The sequence below is a fragment of the Tasmannia lanceolata genome, unplaced genomic scaffold (assembly GCF_043159265.1).
Source record: "Tasmannia lanceolata isolate RefF3 unplaced genomic scaffold, GAP_Taslan_0.1 ptg000008l, whole genome shotgun sequence".
NCBI classification, from domain to species: Eukaryota; Viridiplantae; Streptophyta; class Magnoliopsida; order Canellales; family Winteraceae; genus Tasmannia; species Tasmannia lanceolata.
The window spans coordinates 3,193,217-3,214,736 of NW_027518685.1; the positions used below are offsets into that span (position 1 = coordinate 3,193,217).

The following is a 21,520-nucleotide window of genomic DNA, read 5'->3' on the forward strand; positions in this document are numbered from 1 at the left end:
CATGTGGGCCCACTTTGTTAGGATGATCCAAAGCATTCATTTGCAAGGCCTTACATAGATAGGGTGCGTACCAAAAATCAGCTCCATTGAATCATCCTAACCCATCCATTTGTGAAGGTCAAAATAGACCGACATTGTGTGTCCACAAATCTGCCCATTTTTGCCCTCCACTTTTGGAGGGGTTATGATGATTCAACGGAGCTGGTTTTTGGTACGCACCCTATCTATGATAGGGCCTTGCAAATGAATGCTTTGGATCATCCTAACAAGTGGGCCCACATGTGATTGGGCACTGGAGCGTACCATAAGCTTGGTACGCTCGAGTGTACAATCCTTTTCCTCTATATGATATCGGCTCCCTTTTTTAACCGGTGTCAGCCCTCTTTAGTGTAAAAGTGCAGCCATAAGACTATATCACCACACTTTTATCTTGGCTATTGATATTGGCACTAACATTTTTGATAATTGCACCAACTCACATTATCTTTTCTTCTTAATTGGCTTATAAGAGCTTTTTGGGAATTCTAGTAACTATGAAGAGCTGGCGGGTTAGTGCCATTATCAAAACACGGCAGTGCCAATATCAGTATCTGTCATCTAATTTGTTCTTAATTATTTGTTTAACTTAAAACTAATTTATGTATCATATACATCGCTAGTACAAAAGACTAAATTAAAAAGCATAAAGAAAAAGGGAAAAAAAATAAAATAAAATCCAAACCCTAGCTCAAACCCTTTGAGGCCTCTCTTTCATCTTCATAAGTTCCAACCTCATAACCAGACAGAGACCCACTATAAATTCCCAAACGCCGACCGCCACTCTAATCAGAAGATGCTAGCTCGCCAATCGGAGAATCACTGCAAATCTAGGTCAGTTCATACAAAAACCCTTTCTCTTCCCTAAAAAAACGCATAAGAAATCAATCGTAGAATCTTTTTCTTTGATCTTTTCGTCTTAATTTTTCATCTATTAACCTCGTTTTTCTTCTCCTCGTTATTGATTTTGGCAGATTCGAAGCTCAGTTTCTCGGTTGCAATCTGGCAGTCCCTGATTTTCAGCAGATCAGATTAGGGCATCCTCATCATCAGAAGCATTCTTCCTTTTGTTCCTCTTTCAGATCTTTGATCATCAGACCTAGTAAGCTTCCTATCCTTTATTTGCGTTTATTGTATTTTGGATCAAATGATACTGTCTCTCTTTCTCTTTTGCTTGATTTGGATTTCATCCTGCCCTAAATCTAATTCTCTACTTTTTATCTTTGTTTTTGTTTATATAGATCTTAGTAGTTGGTTTGCTTGCCTGAATGTTGGATTTTATATGGAGACTGCAGGTTGAAATTTGGTTTTTGGTTTTTTGGAATCCACTTTTATCTTTATTTTTGTTAATATAGATCTTACTAGTTGGTCTGCTTGCTCGAATATTGGATTTTATATGGCGATTGTAGGGTGAAATTTGGTTTCTGGTTTTCAGAATCTTTTTTTTTTCTTCCCTACTTTTTTCTTTCTTTTTGTTACTATTGATCTTAGTAGTTGGTTTGCTTGCCTGATTTTATATGACGATTGCAGGGTGAAATTTGGTTTGGTATGCTTGCTTGAAAATTGGACTTTATATGATGATTGCAGGGTGAAATTTGGTTTCTGGGTTTCAGAATCTTTTTTTTTTCGGTACTTTTGTCTTTCTTTTTGCTAATTTAGATCTTAGTTAGTTGGTTTTCTTGCCTGAATATTGGATTTTATACGACGATTGCTGGGTGAAATTTGGTTTCTGGTTTTATCTTTTTTTTTCCGCACTTTTATCAATAGAGATCTTAGTAGTCTGAATATTGTATTTTTTATGGCAATTGCAGGGTGAAATTTGGTCCTTGGTTTTCAGCATCTTTTTTTCTGTAGACAATAAACCGTGCACCTGAAATGGGCAAGAAGAAGCCGGTTGCCCGGGATGATGAAACCCCGGTAAATGCTGTTGTAAATAAATCCAAGAAGAAAGGGCCTGTTATTGATGACGACGAGTACTCCATCAGTACGGAATTGTCGGAGGAGAATTTTGAGAAAGAGAACCGTGAAGACGATGCCCCGGTTTTCTCTGGGAAAAAGAAGGGTAAGAAGGGAATATCTAAGGCTCAATCTAATGATGACCAAGAGAAAAGTACCAATTTAGATGAGGAAGTGGATGATTCCCCTGCCATTGTTTTCTCTGGTAAGAAGAAGCCGAAATCGAAGAAGGGTAATAACAGTTTATTTACTGCATCTAGTTTTGATGCACTTGAAGAGGATAACGATGTAGATGAAACTGAAAAAACTGATGTAAAAACTGGTAAGGAGGAGAGTGATGGTAATGAAGAAGGCGACGAAGGTCCTGTGATTGCTTTCTCTGGTAAGAAGAAGCCATCCAAATCGTCTAAGAAGAGTAGCAGCTTGTTTACGGGGTCTAGTTTCAATGCCATTGGTGATGATGACGATGGTACTGATGTTGCAATGGGTGAAAATCAGATGGAGAATGAAGATGATGTCCCCGTGATTTCTTTCTCTGGTAAAAAGAAGTCGTCAAAATCTTCTAAGAAGAGTAATAGCCTTTTTTCTGCGGTTAGTTTCGATGATGAAGATAATACTGGCTCAGCTGCATCCAAGCAGCAACCTCACATTGATTCTCCGAACGATGCTACAGGTGAAAGTAGAGAGAATGAAGATGATCCCCCGTTGATTACTTTTTCTGGTAAGAAGAAGCCATCCAAATCTTCCAAGAAGACTAATAGCGTGTTTACAGCATCTACTTTCGATGCTGCTCTCAGAGAAGAAGATAATGACCTAGTTGAACAAGAACAATCTTCTGTGAGAGGTGGTAGTAATGAGGCAGCGGCAGTAAGCAATGACGCTGACTCAAAAATTAATAAACAAGGGGCTGGGGACACAGCTGACACTTCCAAGAAGCAAAAGAAGAATAAGAAGAAAAGTGGAAGGACTGCCCAAGAGGAAGACGACCTCGACAAAATTCTTGCGGAGCTCGGTGAGGCTCCGCCACCTCCAAAACCTGTCGCTCCATCAGAAGAGAAATCTGAAGTTCAGCCTGAACAGGTTAGCTCTGTTGAGGCTATGCTTGAGGAGAACGATCTTGAAGCTGAAGGTGGTGAGACTGCAGCTGCAAAGAAGAAGAAAAAGAAGAAGGAAAAGGAAAAAGAGAAGAAAGCAGCCGCCGCCGCCGCCACTGCTGCAGTGGAAGAAAAACCAGAACAAACGAAGACTAAAATTTCTGACAAGAAGCTCCCAAAGCATGTTAGAGAAATGCAGGAGGCACTGGCAAGACGTAAAGAAGCTGAAGAGAGGAAGAAGAAAGAGGAAGAGGAGAGGTTGAAGAAGGAAGAAGAGGAGCGTCTCCGGCTAGAGGAGCTTGAAAGGCAGGCGGAGGAGGCGAAACGCAGGAAAAAGGAGAGAGAAAAAGAGAAACTTCTGAAGAAAAAACAAGAGGGTAAGCTTCTGACTGGTAAGCAGAAGGAAGAAGCCCGGAGATTAGAGGCAATGAGGAATCAGTTTCTTGCTCAGGCTGGTGTCCTTCCCACTGCTGATGGTGCTACAGTGACAACTAAAAGGCCAATTTACAAAACAAAGAAGGCAAAGCCCTCTTCTACTCAGGTAAATGATGGGGTTGCGGTAAAGGCCGTGGAAACCACAGAGGTTGTGGAAAAGCAGCAACACATCGATCCTGAGGTTGATCCATCAGATCTTGAGAAGGTTGAAGAGGACTCTATGCTGGGAGATGTCGAGGACAAAGTGGAAGTGGGAGATGTCGAGGACAAAGTGGAAGTCGAGCAGCCGGAGGTTGAGGATAACAAAATTGAAGAGGATGATGATGATGATGATGATGAGTGGGATGCAAAAAGCTGGGATGATGCAGTTTTAACATTGCCTGTTAAGAGTGCGTTTTCCGAGGAAGAGGAGGAACCTGTGGTGAAGAAAGAAACCAAAGAAACCAAGCGTTTAGCACAGCCGGCCTCTGTTGATTTGGAGGTACCTCCTGCGCCTACAAAAACTGTTGCCGCTGTTAAAAAGGTTGTCCCTCATGCACCTGTGAAGAGTCGAGATACAGAAAGTAGAGATGATGAAGGTGAAGGTGAAGGTGAAGCCACTGAAAGGAAGAGGGGAAAAGATTTTACGACAAAACGGGAGGCACGGACGGCAGAGGCTCTCTCGAAAAGGAGCGCGGATGACCTCCGGTCTCCCATTTGTTGCATTCTTGGTCATGTCGATACTGGTAAGACCAAGTTGCTTGATTCCATTCGACGCACTAATGTTCAGGAGGGTGAGGCTGGAGGTATTACACAGCAGATTGGTGCGACATATTTTCCAGCAGAGAACATACGGGAGAGAACGAAGGAGCTTAAAGCTGATGCAAAGTTGAGGGTCCCTGGTCTTCTAGTCATTGATACTCCTGGACATGAATCCTTCTCGAATTTGCGTTCACGAGGTTCAGGTTTATGTGATATCGCGATTTTAGTCGTTGACATAATGCATGGCTTAGAGCCACAGACCATTGAATCACTTAACCTTTTGAAGATGCGTAAGACTGAGTTCATCGTTGCCTTGAATAAGGTGGGATTTAATAGTTACTTTACAATTTACAATAGCTTCCGTTGACCTGTAATATGCATCATTGGTTTCAAGCTTATGTTCGTTTTGCATTTTGATCTCAAAGGTTGACAGATTATATGGATGGAAGACTTGCCCCAATGCGCCTATTGTGAAGGCTATGAAGCAACAGTCTAATGACGTTCAAATGGAGTTCAAATCAAGGCTTACTGGGGTCATTTTATATCTTTAGCATTTTTTTCCTGTTTTGGGGCTTGTGACTTGAGGCAACCATGGTTATTATTTTATATCTGTTTTCAGATTATCACGCAGTTTAAGGAGCAGGGACTTAATACCGAGTTGTACTACAAAAATAGAGAAATGGGGGAAACATTCAGTATTGTCCCTACAAGTGCAATCAGGTGTATATCATGAACTTTAGTCTGCGTCTAACTTATATTTGTTGGATATGTTGTTGGTTGTGAAATGGGAGTTGTTCATTTTCCATCCGAGTTTCTAAAGTTTATGTGTTATATTCCAGTGGCGAGGGCATCCCAGATATGCTTTTGTTATTGGTGCAGTGGACGCAGAAAACTATGGAGGAAAAGCTTATGTTTGTAAGCGAAGTGCAGGTATGGTTTTTCTCAATGGAAGTAATGGTTTTGATTCTAAAATTGGCATGTTTACCATAGGTTTGAGGATAAATATTATGGATAGGTCACAGATACGTTCTTGGTTATCCCGCTTACTTTGTTTTCTTTTGACTTTTCAGCTTTGGCCATTATCGTAGATGATAGTCTATTTCTGCTGCTAATTATTCTGTTAGTTCCATTACTCTTATAATTTGCATTTTGCAACTATTCTTCAGTGCACAGTCTTGGAGGTTAAGGTTATTGAAGGCTTAGGGACAACCATTGATGTTGTATTAGTTAATGGCATGCTTCATGAGGGGGATCAGATAGTTGTTTGTGGCATGCAGGTAAGTCATCCAATCCTTCCCACTGTCCAAAAAATTTTGGTACTAGATGTTTTGTGTTTTTTGTTTTTTTCTTTCTTTCCTACAGATGACCAGTTGATCTATTTTAGGGTCCTATTCTTACATATGGTCCGTTGTTCCATTCTAGGGTCCTATTGTTACTACCATTCGAGCTTTACTGACACCACATCCAATGAAGGAGCTTCGTGTGAAGGTGAGGAGTCCTTGATGGTAATCCTTTGTTTTGTTCGTCTCATTTTTCCATCACAACTACTGAAGTATAAATTACTGATATTGAATAAGAACAAGTGAAGAACTACAGTTGAATGCCAATAACCTTTGTGTTATGCAGTTAAATTGTTTCAATGTTATCTAACTATATATTCTTGACATCCGTTCTTGGTGTTTTACTTATATTAATGCTCACTCTTTATATTTTAATTTATCTTTATATCTAAATCTATATTTATTAAGACCCCTTTGGTGATCTTTGTGTTATATTTGGTTTAAGAGATTATTATATTTTTGAATGATAGAATGGGAGAAACCTCTTATCTCGGTTTGCTTCTTAGATGATTTGAACTTTGAACTGGTATTGATCATTAGGATGGTTCATGTGCATGAGGATAGTTAAAGACCATAGTCATGGGCCTTCTAATTCCATAGCCTCACAACCGTGTGACACTCTTGCAATCCCCAATGCTAGCCTCGAGTCAGCCTACCTTAGGAGGACGAGCCTTGTACCCAGGGCAAGATATAACGCTTAGACATTAACAAGGAAGCACACATTAGTGAAGGAGAAGAATGGTATTGCACTTTGTAAAGCTTTAAGGTTTCAAAGGGTCAGAGGTGATTTACCAATGGGGAGTCCTCATCTATTTCTAGGCTACTTCCTCTAATACCAACGGTCTGGATCGTGCCACTTGACAATCATCAAACAGTCGATGACCCTCCTAGAACCTTATAGGCTTACTAGAGTTCTCGATGCATCTCTAGAGATTCAGAAGGCACTCTATTCCTAGATGGTCTATTGAGTCTCCAGTAGGCCTATAAAAGGAGACCGTGTAAGCCAAATTATCACCCCTTTACACCATGCTTCAAAAGGTTGAAGGCAAGGGACCCATTTCCCCTCTTGCACATGTTCGGGGAGTTGTCGTTCCTCTTGTATCAAAGTCTTCTCCTGGACAACGATGGTAGAAAAATTAATACATGTGATATAGTTAAGAAGCAACTTCTTTTCTCCAGCTAATAGATGTACTTTGTAGAAATTAGAAAGAAATGGTGAAGCATCCATTTATCTACCGCGAATAGGCTTTTATGCTTGCAGTGATAGCTTCGGGTGTGTGGGATTTTTTTTGGGGGGGGGGGGGGCGCTGCTGCTTATCATGTTCAATGTCTTGTAAAACGACGGAGGATGTCTTCCTTAGTTGTAGGATGGGAATGTTTGGAAACAGACAATTCTTTGGAGTCGAACACTGTGGCTTGCTTTTCTTCCCTTTCTGGTTTGAGTTGGTGGATGGAGGTGTTGATATTGTTGATCTTGCCATGGGTGGTGGATCGAGAGTGGAAGAAGCTTGGCTCGGTTTTGGGATTTGGTTTTGATTTGGTTTGGTTGCGTGAGAATATGGATTTCGGAGAGAGCTTGAAGGTTGATGGAGAGAGAGCGAGAGAAAGAGTGAGATTGTACTACAGTACGAGTAACATCAGTAGCAGGGATCACTGGATTGAGTTGAATTTGAGGCAAGAAGTATAAAAGCTAGGAGTCTCTGAAATCCAGTGTTGCATGGATTCGGATTTGCGTGTCGGGATCTGACACGGATTCTAGGTGTCGGATTCGGCAAACCCCCAAAAGTAGGATTCAGATTCGGTAATTTTTAAATAAAATAAAAATTTTAAAATTTCGTATATATATATATATATATATATATATATATATATGTTGCGCTTTAGTGGCTTATAAAGCCTCCCATTGGTTCGTATAGCGGGTCCACCTTTGCGGGTCCACAAAAAGTGACGAATGGGAGGCTTTATAAGCCACTAAAGCGCAGGGAGCTCCCTGCGCTGCAGCGCAAGAACACTTTCCTCATATATATATATATATATATATATATATATATATATATATATATATAGAGAGAGAGAGAGAGAGAGAGAGAGAGAGAGAGAGAGAGAGAGAGAGAGAGAGAGAGAGAGGAAAATGATTGTACGCTCGAGCGTACCAAGCTTATGGTACGCTCAAGTGCCCAATCACATGTGGGCCCACTTTGTTAGGATGATCCAAAGCATTCATTTGAAAGGCCCTTACATAGATGGTGTGTGTACCAAAAATCAGCTCCATAGGATCATCCTAACCCATCCATTTGTGGAGGTCAAAATGGACAGACACCGTTTGTCCACAAATCTGCCCATTTTTCCCCTCCACTTTTGGAGGGGTTAGGATGATCCTATGGAGCTGATTTTTGGTACACACCCCATCTATGTAAGGGCCTTTCAAATGAATGCTTTGGATCATCCTAACAAAGTGGGCCCACATGTGATTGGGCACTCGAGCGTACCATAAGCTTGGTACACTCGAGCGTACAATCCTTTTATATATTTATATATTTGTGTGTGTACTATGCATATATATTCATGAAAAATTTGAGGGTAGAGGGTTGAGGCAAGTTTTGTATTGGAGGAAGGGGGTCGATGTTCGAGGGTCGGGGTGCTAGGGTTTTTATTAAGAGAGTGTGGGTTGTGCTTTCATATAAAAAAAGTTAAGAAGAAAATGTCTAAAGGGAAAATACACAGGATTCACATTTCAAAAGAGACAACGATGAATCGGATTCGCTCGAAAAAATACGATTCAGGACACGGCTACGACAAGAATCCGGGTGTGTCCCACTTGAATCCATGTCCGATTCGGATGCGGAGACGTGTCGACACGGATTCAGCAGAGGGAGGCGACGAATCCATGCAACATAGCTGAAATCCAAGCTCAAGTGTCTACATAACCAAACCCCTACTTCCTCTGTTCCTCAATTATGAACCTCTAGTTTTTTGAATGGCAATAAACCTCTTTATTATCAATGCCTTCTCTGTTTGGAAGCATTTGTCTTTGCTGCTATTATCAAGGCCCAAGCACTAAAGAAGGCAAAATGAGTTCTCCCTTCTTGGAAACTCACTACGGGTTCGAGGAGGTGGTGGTGGTGGGTAAAACACATTGAGGCTATTGATATGTGAGTCCACCATTAGCCAATGTACCCTGCTCCCATACAAAAAACCCACATTTGTAAAGGTGTAGTCTAGGTGCTCGTAAAGGTATAGAGCGAAAGTGGGGGCCATTGTAGTGAAGTCCCAAGAGTTGGAATTGGAACCGCCATGAAAGTTGGAGTTGGAGAGGTTGAGTAGCCTGGAGTCACGTTTCATGAGTTTAAGAAGTTGCATAAATTTGCATACAGAGAGAGGGGGCTGAAAAACAGATGGCACAACAAGTGATTTAACACAAACCCACATAATTTCGTCTCTCCGTCTTCTCTCTCAGCTAGGGTATAGCCATCCATAATTCTCCTTGATCTTGAAGGTCTTGTTCTCATCTTGAAAACCTCCTTTTTGGTTTGAATCAGTTGTGGTCCTTGTGGAGAACTGTTTTGTGTTGTCTATGCTCGTTTTTGAGTGCAGAAATTACCTTTGTTTGAACTTGTTGCCAACTACTATATAAACTGTTTTTCAGTTGAATCAACCATTGAGAATTCCTGTTTGTTAGATGCTTGCCTTCTCAGTTGAACCAGTTGTTGAACTTGAAATCCACCTTAAAGAAGAGTAATTACTGAAAAACACGTTTCACACTGTAAAACCTGTTTTGGCAATTTGGCTTATTTGTCGTTCCCATTTCCCTCTCTTTTTCTCAACTGGCTGGGCAACTAATATTGGCCTAGTTTTAGGATAGTACAAACCCACAGTCAAAGTCTTTCCATTATTGATATAAGGGTGTGGGAATATTACTTCCCTAATAATATTGGTGTGGGTAGGCAATATAAGTGAGTGTTGAACCATGCTATTGTGGAGCAGTAGAAATCGAATAACAAGCACATGTTTTGTACTTTAATTCAACCCAAAATTAACCAAGTACATACCTTAATAAATGACAAGCAGGGTAAGATATGGTGTTGTCAGAATGAGAAAACAACAAAGAAAGACAAAGCTATTGGTTAACAAAGCCAAGAACACCTTATAATCTTATATAGACTGTGCTTGCCCTTTTATGACTAAAACCTTCCCAAAGCAATACCTCCTAATCCTAGACGCTTTCCAAATTTAAAACACTTCTAAACCAGTCTTAAGTCAGAGTTCTTTTAGAATGAAAATAGAAAGTTTCTAAAGAGAACTTTTCCAGATCTTCTATAAAAATATTACATTCTTTCCTAAACAATTTCTAATTTTAAACTAGCCCTACCTGCAAAGCAATACCTCCTAATCCTAGACGCTTTCCAAATTTAAAACACTTCTAAACCAGTCTTAAGTCAGAGTTCTTTTAGAATGAAAATAGAAATTTTCTAAAGAGAACTTTTCCAGATCTTCTATAAAAATATTACTTTCTTTCCTAACCAATTTCTAATTTTAAACTAGCCCTAATTCAACCTTCCTACTTTAACATCAACCTCAATTCATAATAGAAACTCTAGAAGCTTCAAGCAACCATATCTTCTCTCGAAACATAAACTTTCTAAAGTCCAAAAAATGATATTATGAAAATTCAAATAAAAGTACCAAAATTTCATAAAAAATCTTTCTTAGAAGGTCAGACTCATTCTCTGATTTTTAGTTTAAAGGGCCTATATTTGTGCTTCATCAATTCCTCATCGATTGGAGAAAATCTGTCTCTGACTAATTAATAACCCTATTAGATTGTCTTCATGTTTTGAACAATGAGTTTAGTAGCCTCCTCTTCTTTGTTCAATAGCTGTAATTCCTTTTTTTTTTATGGCAACTATTTTTGTTTTTAAAAATGGGCAAAGCGAGGGAACCGAGATGCTAAAAGCCTAAAAGACATGCACGCCAGAGCCATTGATTCTTGGCGCACTATTGGCATTGATGTCTTTCACTAAATTAGCATCATATGTGTAGTTTTTATCCTTTTTCATGGTCTCATGACTCTCATCAATGTGTATCGTAAACTCGCTCATCGAAATTTTCTTGTAGACTTGTTGTCGTCATAATTTTCATTGAATTTTGAATGATCTAATTTTCATTGAAATTACTCCCCATAAAGTCAGAATCATTCAGCTAGATACACAGAGGAGTCTGGATCATGAATTCCCTATGATAATTTTTCATAATTTTCTTGATCTTCGTTAGTATGTTGGATGAATTTGAACTCTTCTTAGCCATATGCTTCGTCCTCCATACCGCATAATACGATCCATAAGTATCTACTTGTCAGGTATTAGTCCTCTTTCGTCGTTCCCTTTCTTTCCTTCTACTCCCCTTCTTTCCCTTCCCAAAAAAGTAATGTGCGAATCTAATAGAGAGAGAGCAATGGTTGGCAACCTAACATATGATAGTAGTTAAGGCCATAGGACTTTACAATTTATTGATACTTCAAAATTCAAACCTCATTAAATTCATGATTCAGAGAAGATTAGGACCCCTAAACCTCATCCAAATCAAGTTGTAAACCCTAATTCCTACCCCTGCTAGGACTCTTTTCAATGTTAGACTCCTTTTCATGGACTTCTATTCTTAAAACATAATTTTTAACACTCTAAGGACTCCTATTTCTCACCAATAGTAACAAGACAAGTGTCAAATGATCTAATGCATCAAGCTCTCCCATTATGTTGCCTCTATCTGATCCTACTACAAATAAACTAGGACTCTTCAAACCCATGATGAAAACTAACCCACTTCAAGCCCCACAATTACAAGGACTCTTTTATAATACAATGTGGGCCCTTGTAGTCATTTAAGAACTTAATTGATAGGCGTTTCATCTTGTGGGTCCAAATGCTATAATTTGTGACTTCATTGAACGCATATCGATAAACATATCATCTTGGATCTATGCATCTTCTCTTCTCGTAGATTCCCATTCTTTTAGCTGGAGCATATTTAGTTCTTTGAAATGACATTGTAGTTCCTGCAACGCAAATAAAAAAATTGTGTTTTCTTCTGTTAACGTTTTTTCCATGTCAATTCTCTGCTGTTTTCTCTTTGAATGCCTTGTAAGTTCTTCTAATTGATTTTCCTATCTACTATTAGCAACTTGTAGAGCTTCCTTTGGCATTATCTGAATCTCCTACTGTCTATGTCGAACGATCTGCCTTTTCGAGGCGTGTTGGATAATACTTGTCATTTTGATTATCTGATAGTAGTGTTCACGCTCTAATTTTTGACGAAATCAGAACTCAAAAGTATGATGACCGCTTTCTGAATCCTTAAGTAATGTGAGCAAGCCACGTACTATCGAAATTGTCATTGGATCAACAATACGACTCTTGTTTGTTGATTTAAGTGGAATGATCGTCGGTTCGTTGCTTTAGCCTTTGAGTGGAGTGATTTTCGCGCTGCTAATTCTTTCAGACATGCTTGGATTCAAGTTTTGGTTTCAATCATGGTTTAAAATTTCGGTTTCGGTAACCGTTTCAGACATTCGGAAAACCGAAATTTCGACTGAAAACGTTTTTTTTTTAAAATAAAAATTGCATTTTCTCGAAATTTTGGCCGAAATTTGGTAAATGGCGAAATATCTAATTCCGCCAAATACCGGTTTCAGTCCCCACCGAAATCCGGTCGAAATTTAAAACCATGGTTTCAATATGCATTTCAGTTGTGACGAAAATAGAAACATGACATTTTCAAATAGAAATTCCAGTGGAAATCGTATAAAATCATGCATATGTATGGAAATATATGCAAATGATGGCCATTTAAGATGAAACTTCATGAAGTGCCAGAATAAACACATATACACTCAAAAAGTTATCACATAAAGAAAAAATCTCATTACAATTTATCAATATTGAACTCATACAACGTACATATCAGATTACACATGTAATTCTTTTAAATATTTATACATAATACTTGCACCACATTTCACATGCAATGCATATAAATATAGCCTTGTGAACCATACTGGCATACTTTATCACTAATATACTTACAATTTTTGTTCCGGCATGTGTTTCGATTTCGATGTGTTTCAATGAGGAATGAAACGGAAATATTTCGATCATTTAATGTCGATTTTGGTGGAAATTTAAATCCATGCAGTTGACTGATAGCCTCTCTTATGCTTCTTTAGGCATGTCCATCCTTCAAGTCTTCTAGATTCTTAAACAAGCATATAGGTCTATCACGTAAGCTTTGGTTTTCTTGGCTTTCTCCTCTTCGTTCTAGCTTGTAGTATTTTACATTCTTGAAAAATCTTCGGAGAAAACCATGTCAAAAATTGAACCCTTATATCACTCCAACGAACGATAGGTGGTTTTTCTATTAGGCCTGAATTTTGATCTAGTGTTAGCCATTACTCTAAGGAGCGTCTGGCAAAAGTTATCATGGTAATGAAAATCATTTGTTCATTGCCTAGATTTTGTTGTCATCAATATATTACTAACGCTTCTACCAAATCAAGACATTCTCATTCATTGGGTAAAATCTCTTCCAAGCTTTAATTTTGTTTCCACTTTTGATTTATGGAATGCGTGGAGGGAGGTGTGTTCCAGTTCAGAGCGAAGACATGTGATCGTGCAGGAGTGGGAACCGCCGGATTCAGGGGCCATGAAATTTAATCTTGATGGGTCTAGTATTGGAAATCCGGGCCCGTCTGGCATAGTGGGAGTCCTAAGAAATGAGAGGGGAGATGTTAACTGGGCTTTTCCTGGCCCCATAGGAGTAGTCGACTCAAGTGAGGCGAAAGTGCGTGCGACCTTTCAAGGCATTGAGTTTTTAGTGGGAGAGAACTTGGATAGAGTGCCGACCCCAACTAGTTTGGGACGAAGGCTTAGTTGAGTTGACTTGCGAACTTGGATAGAGTGGTGGTAGAAGGGGATTCCCTTATGCCCTGTTTGGTTGCTCATTTTGGGGAGATTGTAGGAGTTTCAAATGCTTGAGATCTTCCAAAGATCTCCCCAAAGCATGTTTGGTTGCCATTTAGCACTTTGGCCGCCAGACAACATCGCGGAGATGCCCCCCCCAATCTTCTCCCCAAATTTCACCATTTTGGTGGAATTTGAGGAGAAGATCTCAAGGAGATTCTTGTCTTATTCTATTCTCTTTCTCTTTCTCTTTCTTCCCATTCTCTCTCTTCCACTCTCCATTTTAGTAATGGCATCCCTACATCTTCCGCTAATCTTCTCGTGGATTGCCGCGCAACCAAACACACCGGTCAATCTTCCCCTATTCTTCTCCCCATCTTCCATGCTTGTCTTCTTCCTTTTGACTTCTTCTACTACTAATCTCCCAGCCAACTTCTTGCAACCAAACAAAGCATTAATGTAATCTGTTGGCTAAGTGGATTGCGCGTGTTCCCATGGAGATTGTAGAGTTTTTTGTGGAGATTGAAGACATTTTGGGTAGCTTGAGTATTTCTTTCTGCCATATAAGAGATCTGCCAAAAGGGTGGCGGATAAGCTAGCCAGGGAAGGGGTTCGCATGCCATCTCTTAGAGAAGTTCAATTTTTTGCCGCCTTGAGTTCCATTAATCTTTCCTGTATCTTCTTGTTTTTTGCTTTCTTCTTCTGTTGTGTTTGTATTTGACCATCTCGGTCTTTTCTTTGGAATGAAATTGTGGCCATTAAAAAAAAGACATTCTCATTCATTAACTCCACAAAATCCTAGATGTCTCTAATCCTCATAGTGTATTGATTACAATATATAGGCTCGGATTTTCCTACTATAGTTTGCCAGTCCGATAAGCCATTCGAACCTAGGCTCTATTTCCAACTTGATGCAAATCTTGTGTTCGCAGATTACTTTTATGGGAAGAGAAAGAAAGGGAACGGGGAGGGAGGATCGATGCTCCGTTAAATTAAATAGGAGAGAGAGAGAGAGAGAGAGAGAGAGAGAGAGAGAGAGAGAGAGAGAGAGAGAGAAGTATAAACTCAATCATATCATGACAGCTAGAGCCCAAGGCCTTTACAATTTATAGATACTTCAAACCCTATGAAATAAATAATTAGGGGAGAATTAGGACTCCTAAACCTCACTCAAATCAAAGTTGTAAACCCCAATTCCTACCCCTATTAGGACTCCAATCAACTTAAGACTCTTTTTTAATATACTTTTCTTCTTAAAATGAAATTCTTAACACTCTTAGGTCTCTTATTTTCTACCAATAGTAACAAGACTGTCAACTTCTAATGACTTAAGGACTCCCATTACATGGACTCACTCTAATCCTACTACAAATAAACTAGGACTAAAAAATATTATGGAAACCAATCCACTTCATGTCCCACACATACAAGGACTTCCTTATGTTACAATGTGAGCCCTTGTGGCCAGTTTACAGCCTAAGTGATTAACTACAAATAGGGGTGTCAATGGATCCAAACGGTCCGATGGATCGTCCGAATCCGAACGTTAATGAACGGGATCTAAACATATGAATAGGATCCATGGGCATATTTCGGATCATCAAATCTCGGATCTGAAAAATTTTGGATTGTGTATGGGCACGCCATAGATGTCCATTGGATAGTCACGATCCGAAATGGTTTACAAAAATACCCTCTATATTTTGTTAGTGCTAACCGTTCTATGAAGGGTATTTTGGTCAAAACCTCTCGTCACTTAATAAATCAGATGGGAATGCGATTTCACTCATTTCAGTCTTTTCATTTCATACTTTCACAAAGGAAAAGAGAGAGGGGTTTTGTTCTTTATGCATCATATTCTTTGATAATAGTTATACATTATATTTGTGTAGGTAATTTTGATTAGTTTTATTGTTTACAAGCATTATTATACACATAGATTAAACATAGATAAAATTTTAATTTATGTGAAGAAAATGTATAGAGACACACTAATAGTGGACTGCCATTCTATCTCTTTTTTTAATAATTAATTGTTTACTTAGCTTAGCGGGACATAATAGGACACTCCGATGGACGGTCCGAATTAAAATGGATCGTGATCATGACGTGGAAAGTAGGATCCGAAGAACAATCCGACTCCGACCCGACCGATAAGGAATTTGAATGCATCGTGACTGTGACATAGGTGGATCCGACCTGAATTGGATCCGTTGACACCCCTAACTACAAATAAATTAAATGCCCTTATCATTTAATATTTTCATAATAAATATACGTCCCTCATTTTTTTTGAACGGTAGCAAAAAAATTTATTAAAAAGAATGAGAGGGCGACTAAGACAGTCAACCTGAAGAGATACAAGCAAAACAGAAACAAAAGGGAGGAAAAAGAACAAATATCTGTCCCTCATTTTAAGCACCTACGAATTAAAGAAACCTTGCAAATGTTTTTGGTACCCCTCCTAAGTCACTTAAAAATTAGAATATGGGCCTTAGGATGGTCCCCATCAGTATTTTACCACTATCATAACATTAATTGATACTCTCGTTGATCCCTCCCGGCTGTGTTACCAAATATAAATCCTAAGATTGAACTTAGGCTACTACCAAATATGGTGTAGTATAAATGGAATAATAATCACAAGTTTGAATTTAAATTCAACCCCAAACTAATCAAGTGCGTAGCTCAATAACTTACAAGGAATGTAAGTTATGATGTTGTCTCAAAGAGAAAACAATAAAGAAAAAGGCAAACCTATTTGCATAAATTTTGATTCCCATAATGGTTTATAGTTACAAAACTAGTCCCAAGTTCCCTTATACAGATTAGCCCTTTTATGAGTCCAAAACATTCTCACAGTAAAGAGGCCTAATCGTCGTCATTTTCCAGCTTTAAGACACTTCTGAGTTATAAGATAGTCCTAATTAAGCTAGGATATCCTCAGAACAAAAAATAGTAACATTTCATTGAAAGCTATAACCCGAATCTCCTATAAAAATCATCTTCCGACCTGCACTGTTTTTATTATAGACCAGTCCTGATTCAACCTTCATACTTCAACTTCAACCTTCTCAAATCAAAATAGATATTCTATAACCTTCAAACAATCACATCTTTTCCCAAAACTCAAAACATTTTAAAACCCAACAAAAATATTCCAAAAATTAAAATAAAATCGCCAAAATTCATAAAAAATCTTTCTTCAAAGCTCATCCTTCTCCAAATTTTGGTTTAGAGGACGTATGGATTTGCACTACATCATTTTCTGGTGCCCTAATTTTCCATGATTATTATGTTTGAGATAAGGATTTGCAAGCTGGTTTCAGTCTTTTATGCATCGCTTCGTATTGTGTTTTGAATTCACGCCTTAGTGAAATCTCACTGCATATGGTTCAGTCGATTGTTTGGCTCAACTAAATGAATTTATATATTAACGGAAGGAGTTGAATCATATTCTGCTCTCTCAAAGAAAAAAAACATGGTTCTTTTTCAATGTGCCTGGCTGTTTTCAAATATTGGTTTTCTAATGCATGTTGAATTTCTGGTTTTATGATATACTCAGGGATCTTATCTGCACCATAAAGAGCTTAAGGCCGCACAGGGTATCAAGATTACTGCACAGGTGACATTAGCTTAAGTATTCTCATTAAATGAGTTTTTTGATGTTTAAAAACAATGGGATTTGAAATTTGTGTTTGGTTGCAGGGCCTTGAGCATGCCATTGCAGGAACTGCGCTATATGTGGTGGGGTCAGATGATGATTTGGATGACATAAAGGAATCGGCAATGCAAGACATGAAGAGTGTTATGAGCAGGATTGACAAGAGTGGGGAGGGTGTATGTGTGCAAGCCTCCACCCTTGGTTCACTGGAGGCATTGTTAGAGTTCTTGAAGAGCCCTGCTGTGAATATTCCAGTCAGTGGTATAAACATTGGTCCTGTACACAAGAGGGACGTTATGAAGGCTAGTGTAATGCTTGAGAGGAATAAGGAATATGCCACTATCTTGGCATTTGATGTCAAAGTTACCCCTGAGGCTCGGGAGCTCGCAGATGAGACCGGTGTCAAGATATTCATTGCGGATATTATATATCACCTATTTGATCAGTTCAAGGCTTACATTGACAAGCTGAAAGAAGAAAAGAAGAAGGATGCTGCAGAAGAAGCAGTCTTCCCCTGTGTTCTCCAAATTATGCCAAACTGCATTTTCAACAAGAAGGACCCAATTGTTTTGGGCGTTGATGTTATTGAAGGAATTGCAAAGGTACTTCTCTTGACCATTCACTCCAGTTTCCTGCTCCAATTAACAGGGAAACAACATAAGAGTGAATCTTTATTGGTTTGTTTGAACAAAACTTCATTTCAAACTTTTTTTCGCGTTTTGTGGGTTTGCCGTTTAATACTCAGTTTAAACTTTTACAGCAAAAAAACTCCGTTATTTTGAGGACACGTATTAAACACGTTTTAAAAAGTATTAAGTGCATTTTTTGGCCAACTTTCCAATTTTATCCCTACTGTATTTTGTAAATGACAAAATTTTATGCGTATTAAATATTTTTTTCTTGTTTTTGTTTATTTGACCAACTTTTTTTCTGTTTTTTAACCAGTACTGTTTTAAATCCAACTTTTTTCTGTCCCTTTTTTTTTTTCGCCGAATCACGTTTTGCGAAGTATGGTTTGAACCAATTGAAGATTAAACTTTTCTAAAACTGAACTTCCTTATGAGTGAAGCATGGAATTTTGCTTCACGATCAACCCTTTAGACTCCAAGCAATGGACCATATACATTCATGTGTGCCAATCTGAGTCTAAGACATAAAACTGTAATTCTAATGAAGACCCAATGTGATGATTTTTACTTAAGTTTATAAGTTGTTTATGTACCCATATTAAACGCAGGTCGGAACTCCGATTTGTATTCCTTCAAAGGAATATATTGACATCGGAAGGATAGCTTCTATCGAGATCAACCATAAACAGGTAGATGTGGCCAAGAAAGGCCAGAAGGTTGCCATAAAGGTAATTGGGAGCTCGTGTCAGAGGGCTGATATGTTTCATGAATTGTTTAGTCCTACTATGAGTTGGGTATGCTTGAGATAACTGGCTCTGCTCTGTGTGCAGATTGTTGGCAGCAACCCTGAAGAACAGCAAAAGATGTATGGAAGGCATTTTGAAATCGATGATGAGCTTGTGAGCCGAATCTCAAGGGACTCTATAGATGTTCTCAAAGCCAATTACAGGGTAAAATAACATAACTCTCATTATATAAACGCACACATACACAGCCACTATTGTTTTTATTACTTTGTTTTGAAACAGTAGACAAATTTTATTAAAATTCATGAATTTTTTCTAAAGGATTCATTTAGCCGACCCAACTAGTTTGGGACAAAGGCTTTATTGAGTTGAGTTGAGTTGAGACAAATTTTATTAAAATGAAAACAACAATTGCATTCGAGGTAGATGTTGCCATATGCATTGTTGTTAATTGCCCCTTTTGGCAGGGTATCTGCCATATAATTGGCTAGTCTAGGTACATGGAGATATGATACACACATCCACTATTTCATTAATAATGTCAGCCACTCTCCACGGGCTGGCATTCCCATGGGCAGCCCAGATAAATTCCGTCTGTGGAATCCTCAACCATAGTTCCCCTCCATCTCCCCCTTGAAAATATATCATCATAGTTGTCATTTTGAAAAAAAGAACTTTTAGTTTTTGATGCAAGCATACCAAGATAATTAGCTACTTATTGGGTGCCTGTTTTCTTAATGAATGATCGAAAAACGCAAAATATGTTCTCCATGTATATGAAATCTTTTGAAGATTCCCACAATTGAAAATGCACTGTTGCCGTTTACTTAACTTGTTGGGCTTGATTGTGATGTACAGGAAGATTTGTCTATAGAGGAATGGAAACTGGTCGTGAAGCTGAAAACTCTCTTCAAGATACAATGACTTGTAAACAGCAGAGGTGGAACCATCATCGTTGCAACCTGCAGCTTTGTCCGTCTCGTTTGATAATATCCAAACACTGAGTAGAAAATTGCCAATATCAACAGACCCTTGAATGTGCAGTTTATATGTTTTGATGAAAGAAGATGAAGAGCGTTTGGTTACCGGAGTTTTGGCTGGTTACAGTGTTGTATTTTTTTGGGAATCACAGAGGCGAGTGCTTGGAACCTGCCATTGCTACGGTGATGACCCGTCTACCTCTTAACAGAAGCTTTTCCTTTTATTTTTCTTTACTTTTTTTGCCTTCTGGTCTCAAATAAATGATTTCTTGAAACTTTGGAGTAGAGCCAAATTGTACCAGGTGGCCTGAGATGAATCTGAAATCTATCCCTTGTGGATGAATTGAAACACTCTTTAAACAGCGAGTTTTAATTGAATTTCCATTGAAGAAATTTTCCAATGGTTTGGGTTGATCAGTTACATTTGGGCCAGATCGAGATGTATCTGTAGTGTCTTGCACTACTTCGATGCCCAAAAACCATTGCAGTGGAGACAATTTCTCTTTTTCTTTTTCATTTTTTCATATTTTAACTAGAATTTAATTAAGGGAAATGATATCACCCACACCCTTTTTCCAATTATGGCACTCTATTCTTTATTTTACATTTTTTTAAAAATTAGTCGTCAAGAGCCTTTGAGGATTTATTTTTGAATTAGTCATTGGACTCTTTAAGCATTTTCACTAAGCCTTCCGACGTAATAAAATGAGCTTAAAATTTTTTTTACTCACATTTTAAGTGAAAAATTTAGCATAAATTTGTTTTACGCCCATTTTACATTTTCTCTAAGCCTTCCGACATAATAAAATGAGCTTAAAAATTTTTTTACTCACATTTTAAGTGAAAAATTTAGCATAAATTTGTTTTACACGCCCATTTTACGCCCATTTTACCGTGTAAAATGGGCGTGCGTAAAATGAATTTTATGTTGCAAAAAAAAATGGGAGTAAATTTTGTTTTATGCCCATTTTCTATAGAGAGACCCATTTTAATTCTTATATTATGTTGGAAAAAAAAAAATGGGAGTAAAAACCTTACTCAAAACATCAGATAATGTTTCATTTCTTTTTGTTTTGATGACCATCCCCTCTCTCTGCCTATAGCTTACTCCTTCCCTTCCCTGCTCTAACCCTAAGCCTAAATTGTGCACAATATAAGTAGGACCTAGGACACTGATGAACTAGCTGTCCAATTTGAAATGGATTGTAAACTAGGCACAAAAAGTATGATATGAATATGAAAAGTACACTAAAAAGGACCCTCCGACCAATAAGGGACCCGCTAAGACATAGGTGGATCCGATTGAAGTAGATTCCCCTAATAAAATGTTGCAATTCTTATGATTGAAGTCTCACTACACAGCAGATCATTATTATGATTAATCTCTAACATCAACATTAGATCTTTGTAATATGGACCGGACCATTGATCTGGTCGACGATCATAAAAGGTAACCCAAATGGTCTGGTCCCATGCCATACACGAACATCTCATTAGTAAGATTGAGGCCTATAAAATCTAATGGCTTAGATTCTCTTAGCAGCATCCTAAATGAGGTCTAATAGATCAAAGGGATGGGATCATCCGATCAATGTGAGATCGATGGCAGGGGCTTGGCTAATTTTCGACAACCAAATCAACGGGACTGATCCCATCCACGTGGCACACTCGCCAAAATTCGATCATTATGAAAGAATCAAGGGTGATGTTCTTTTCAGTGTTTCACTTAAAGGATGTCAACAGATCCACTTTGGATTGGATCCAATCTATATCTTAGTCACGATCCATTCAAATCCCTTATCGAGTGTTCTTTGGATCCTATTTCTCATGTCTCAGTCATGATATATTTCAAATTGGACAGTCTATCGGAGTGTCCTAGCATGTCCAACTTACATTTTAAACTGCTAAACTTCTCATAAGAAGATGAAGGCGATATAGCCAGCCGCA

General features: G+C 38.4%; 1 protein-coding gene across 1 annotated transcript; it reads left to right on the top strand.

Annotated features, from left to right (window-relative positions):
- Positions 1 to 672: 672 nt before the first annotated feature.
- On the top strand, positions 673 to 19,985 carry LOC143883952 (uncharacterized). Its single transcript, XM_077387287.1, has 13 exons — positions 673 to 870; positions 1,011 to 1,138; positions 1,848 to 4,584; positions 4,688 to 4,795; positions 4,882 to 4,982; positions 5,102 to 5,192; positions 5,429 to 5,539; positions 5,685 to 5,750; positions 17,120 to 17,179; positions 17,263 to 17,820; positions 18,456 to 18,575; positions 18,678 to 18,797; positions 19,452 to 19,985. The coding sequence occupies exons 3-13, from the start codon at positions 1,912 to 1,914 to the stop codon at positions 19,515 to 19,517; spliced, it is 4,074 nt and encodes a 1,357-aa protein (XP_077243402.1). The 5' UTR covers positions 673 to 870; positions 1,011 to 1,138; positions 1,848 to 1,911; the 3' UTR covers positions 19,518 to 19,985.
- Positions 19,986 to 21,520: the final 1,535 nt, after the last annotated feature.

Bases quoted from the DNA above. Each gene is read 5' to 3' on its own strand.
- LOC143883952 (XM_077387287.1), top strand. From the start codon at position 1,912: ATGGGCAAGAAGAAGCCGGTTGCCCGGGATGATGAAACCCCGGTAAAT. The intron at 17,821-18,455 runs GTACTTCTCTTG...TATTAAACGCAG, and splicing joins TTATTGAAGGAATTGCAAAG to GTCGGAACTCCGATTTGTAT. The intron at 18,576-18,677 runs GTAATTGGGAGC...CTCTGTGTGCAG, and splicing joins GCCAGAAGGTTGCCATAAAG to ATTGTTGGCAGCAACCCTGA.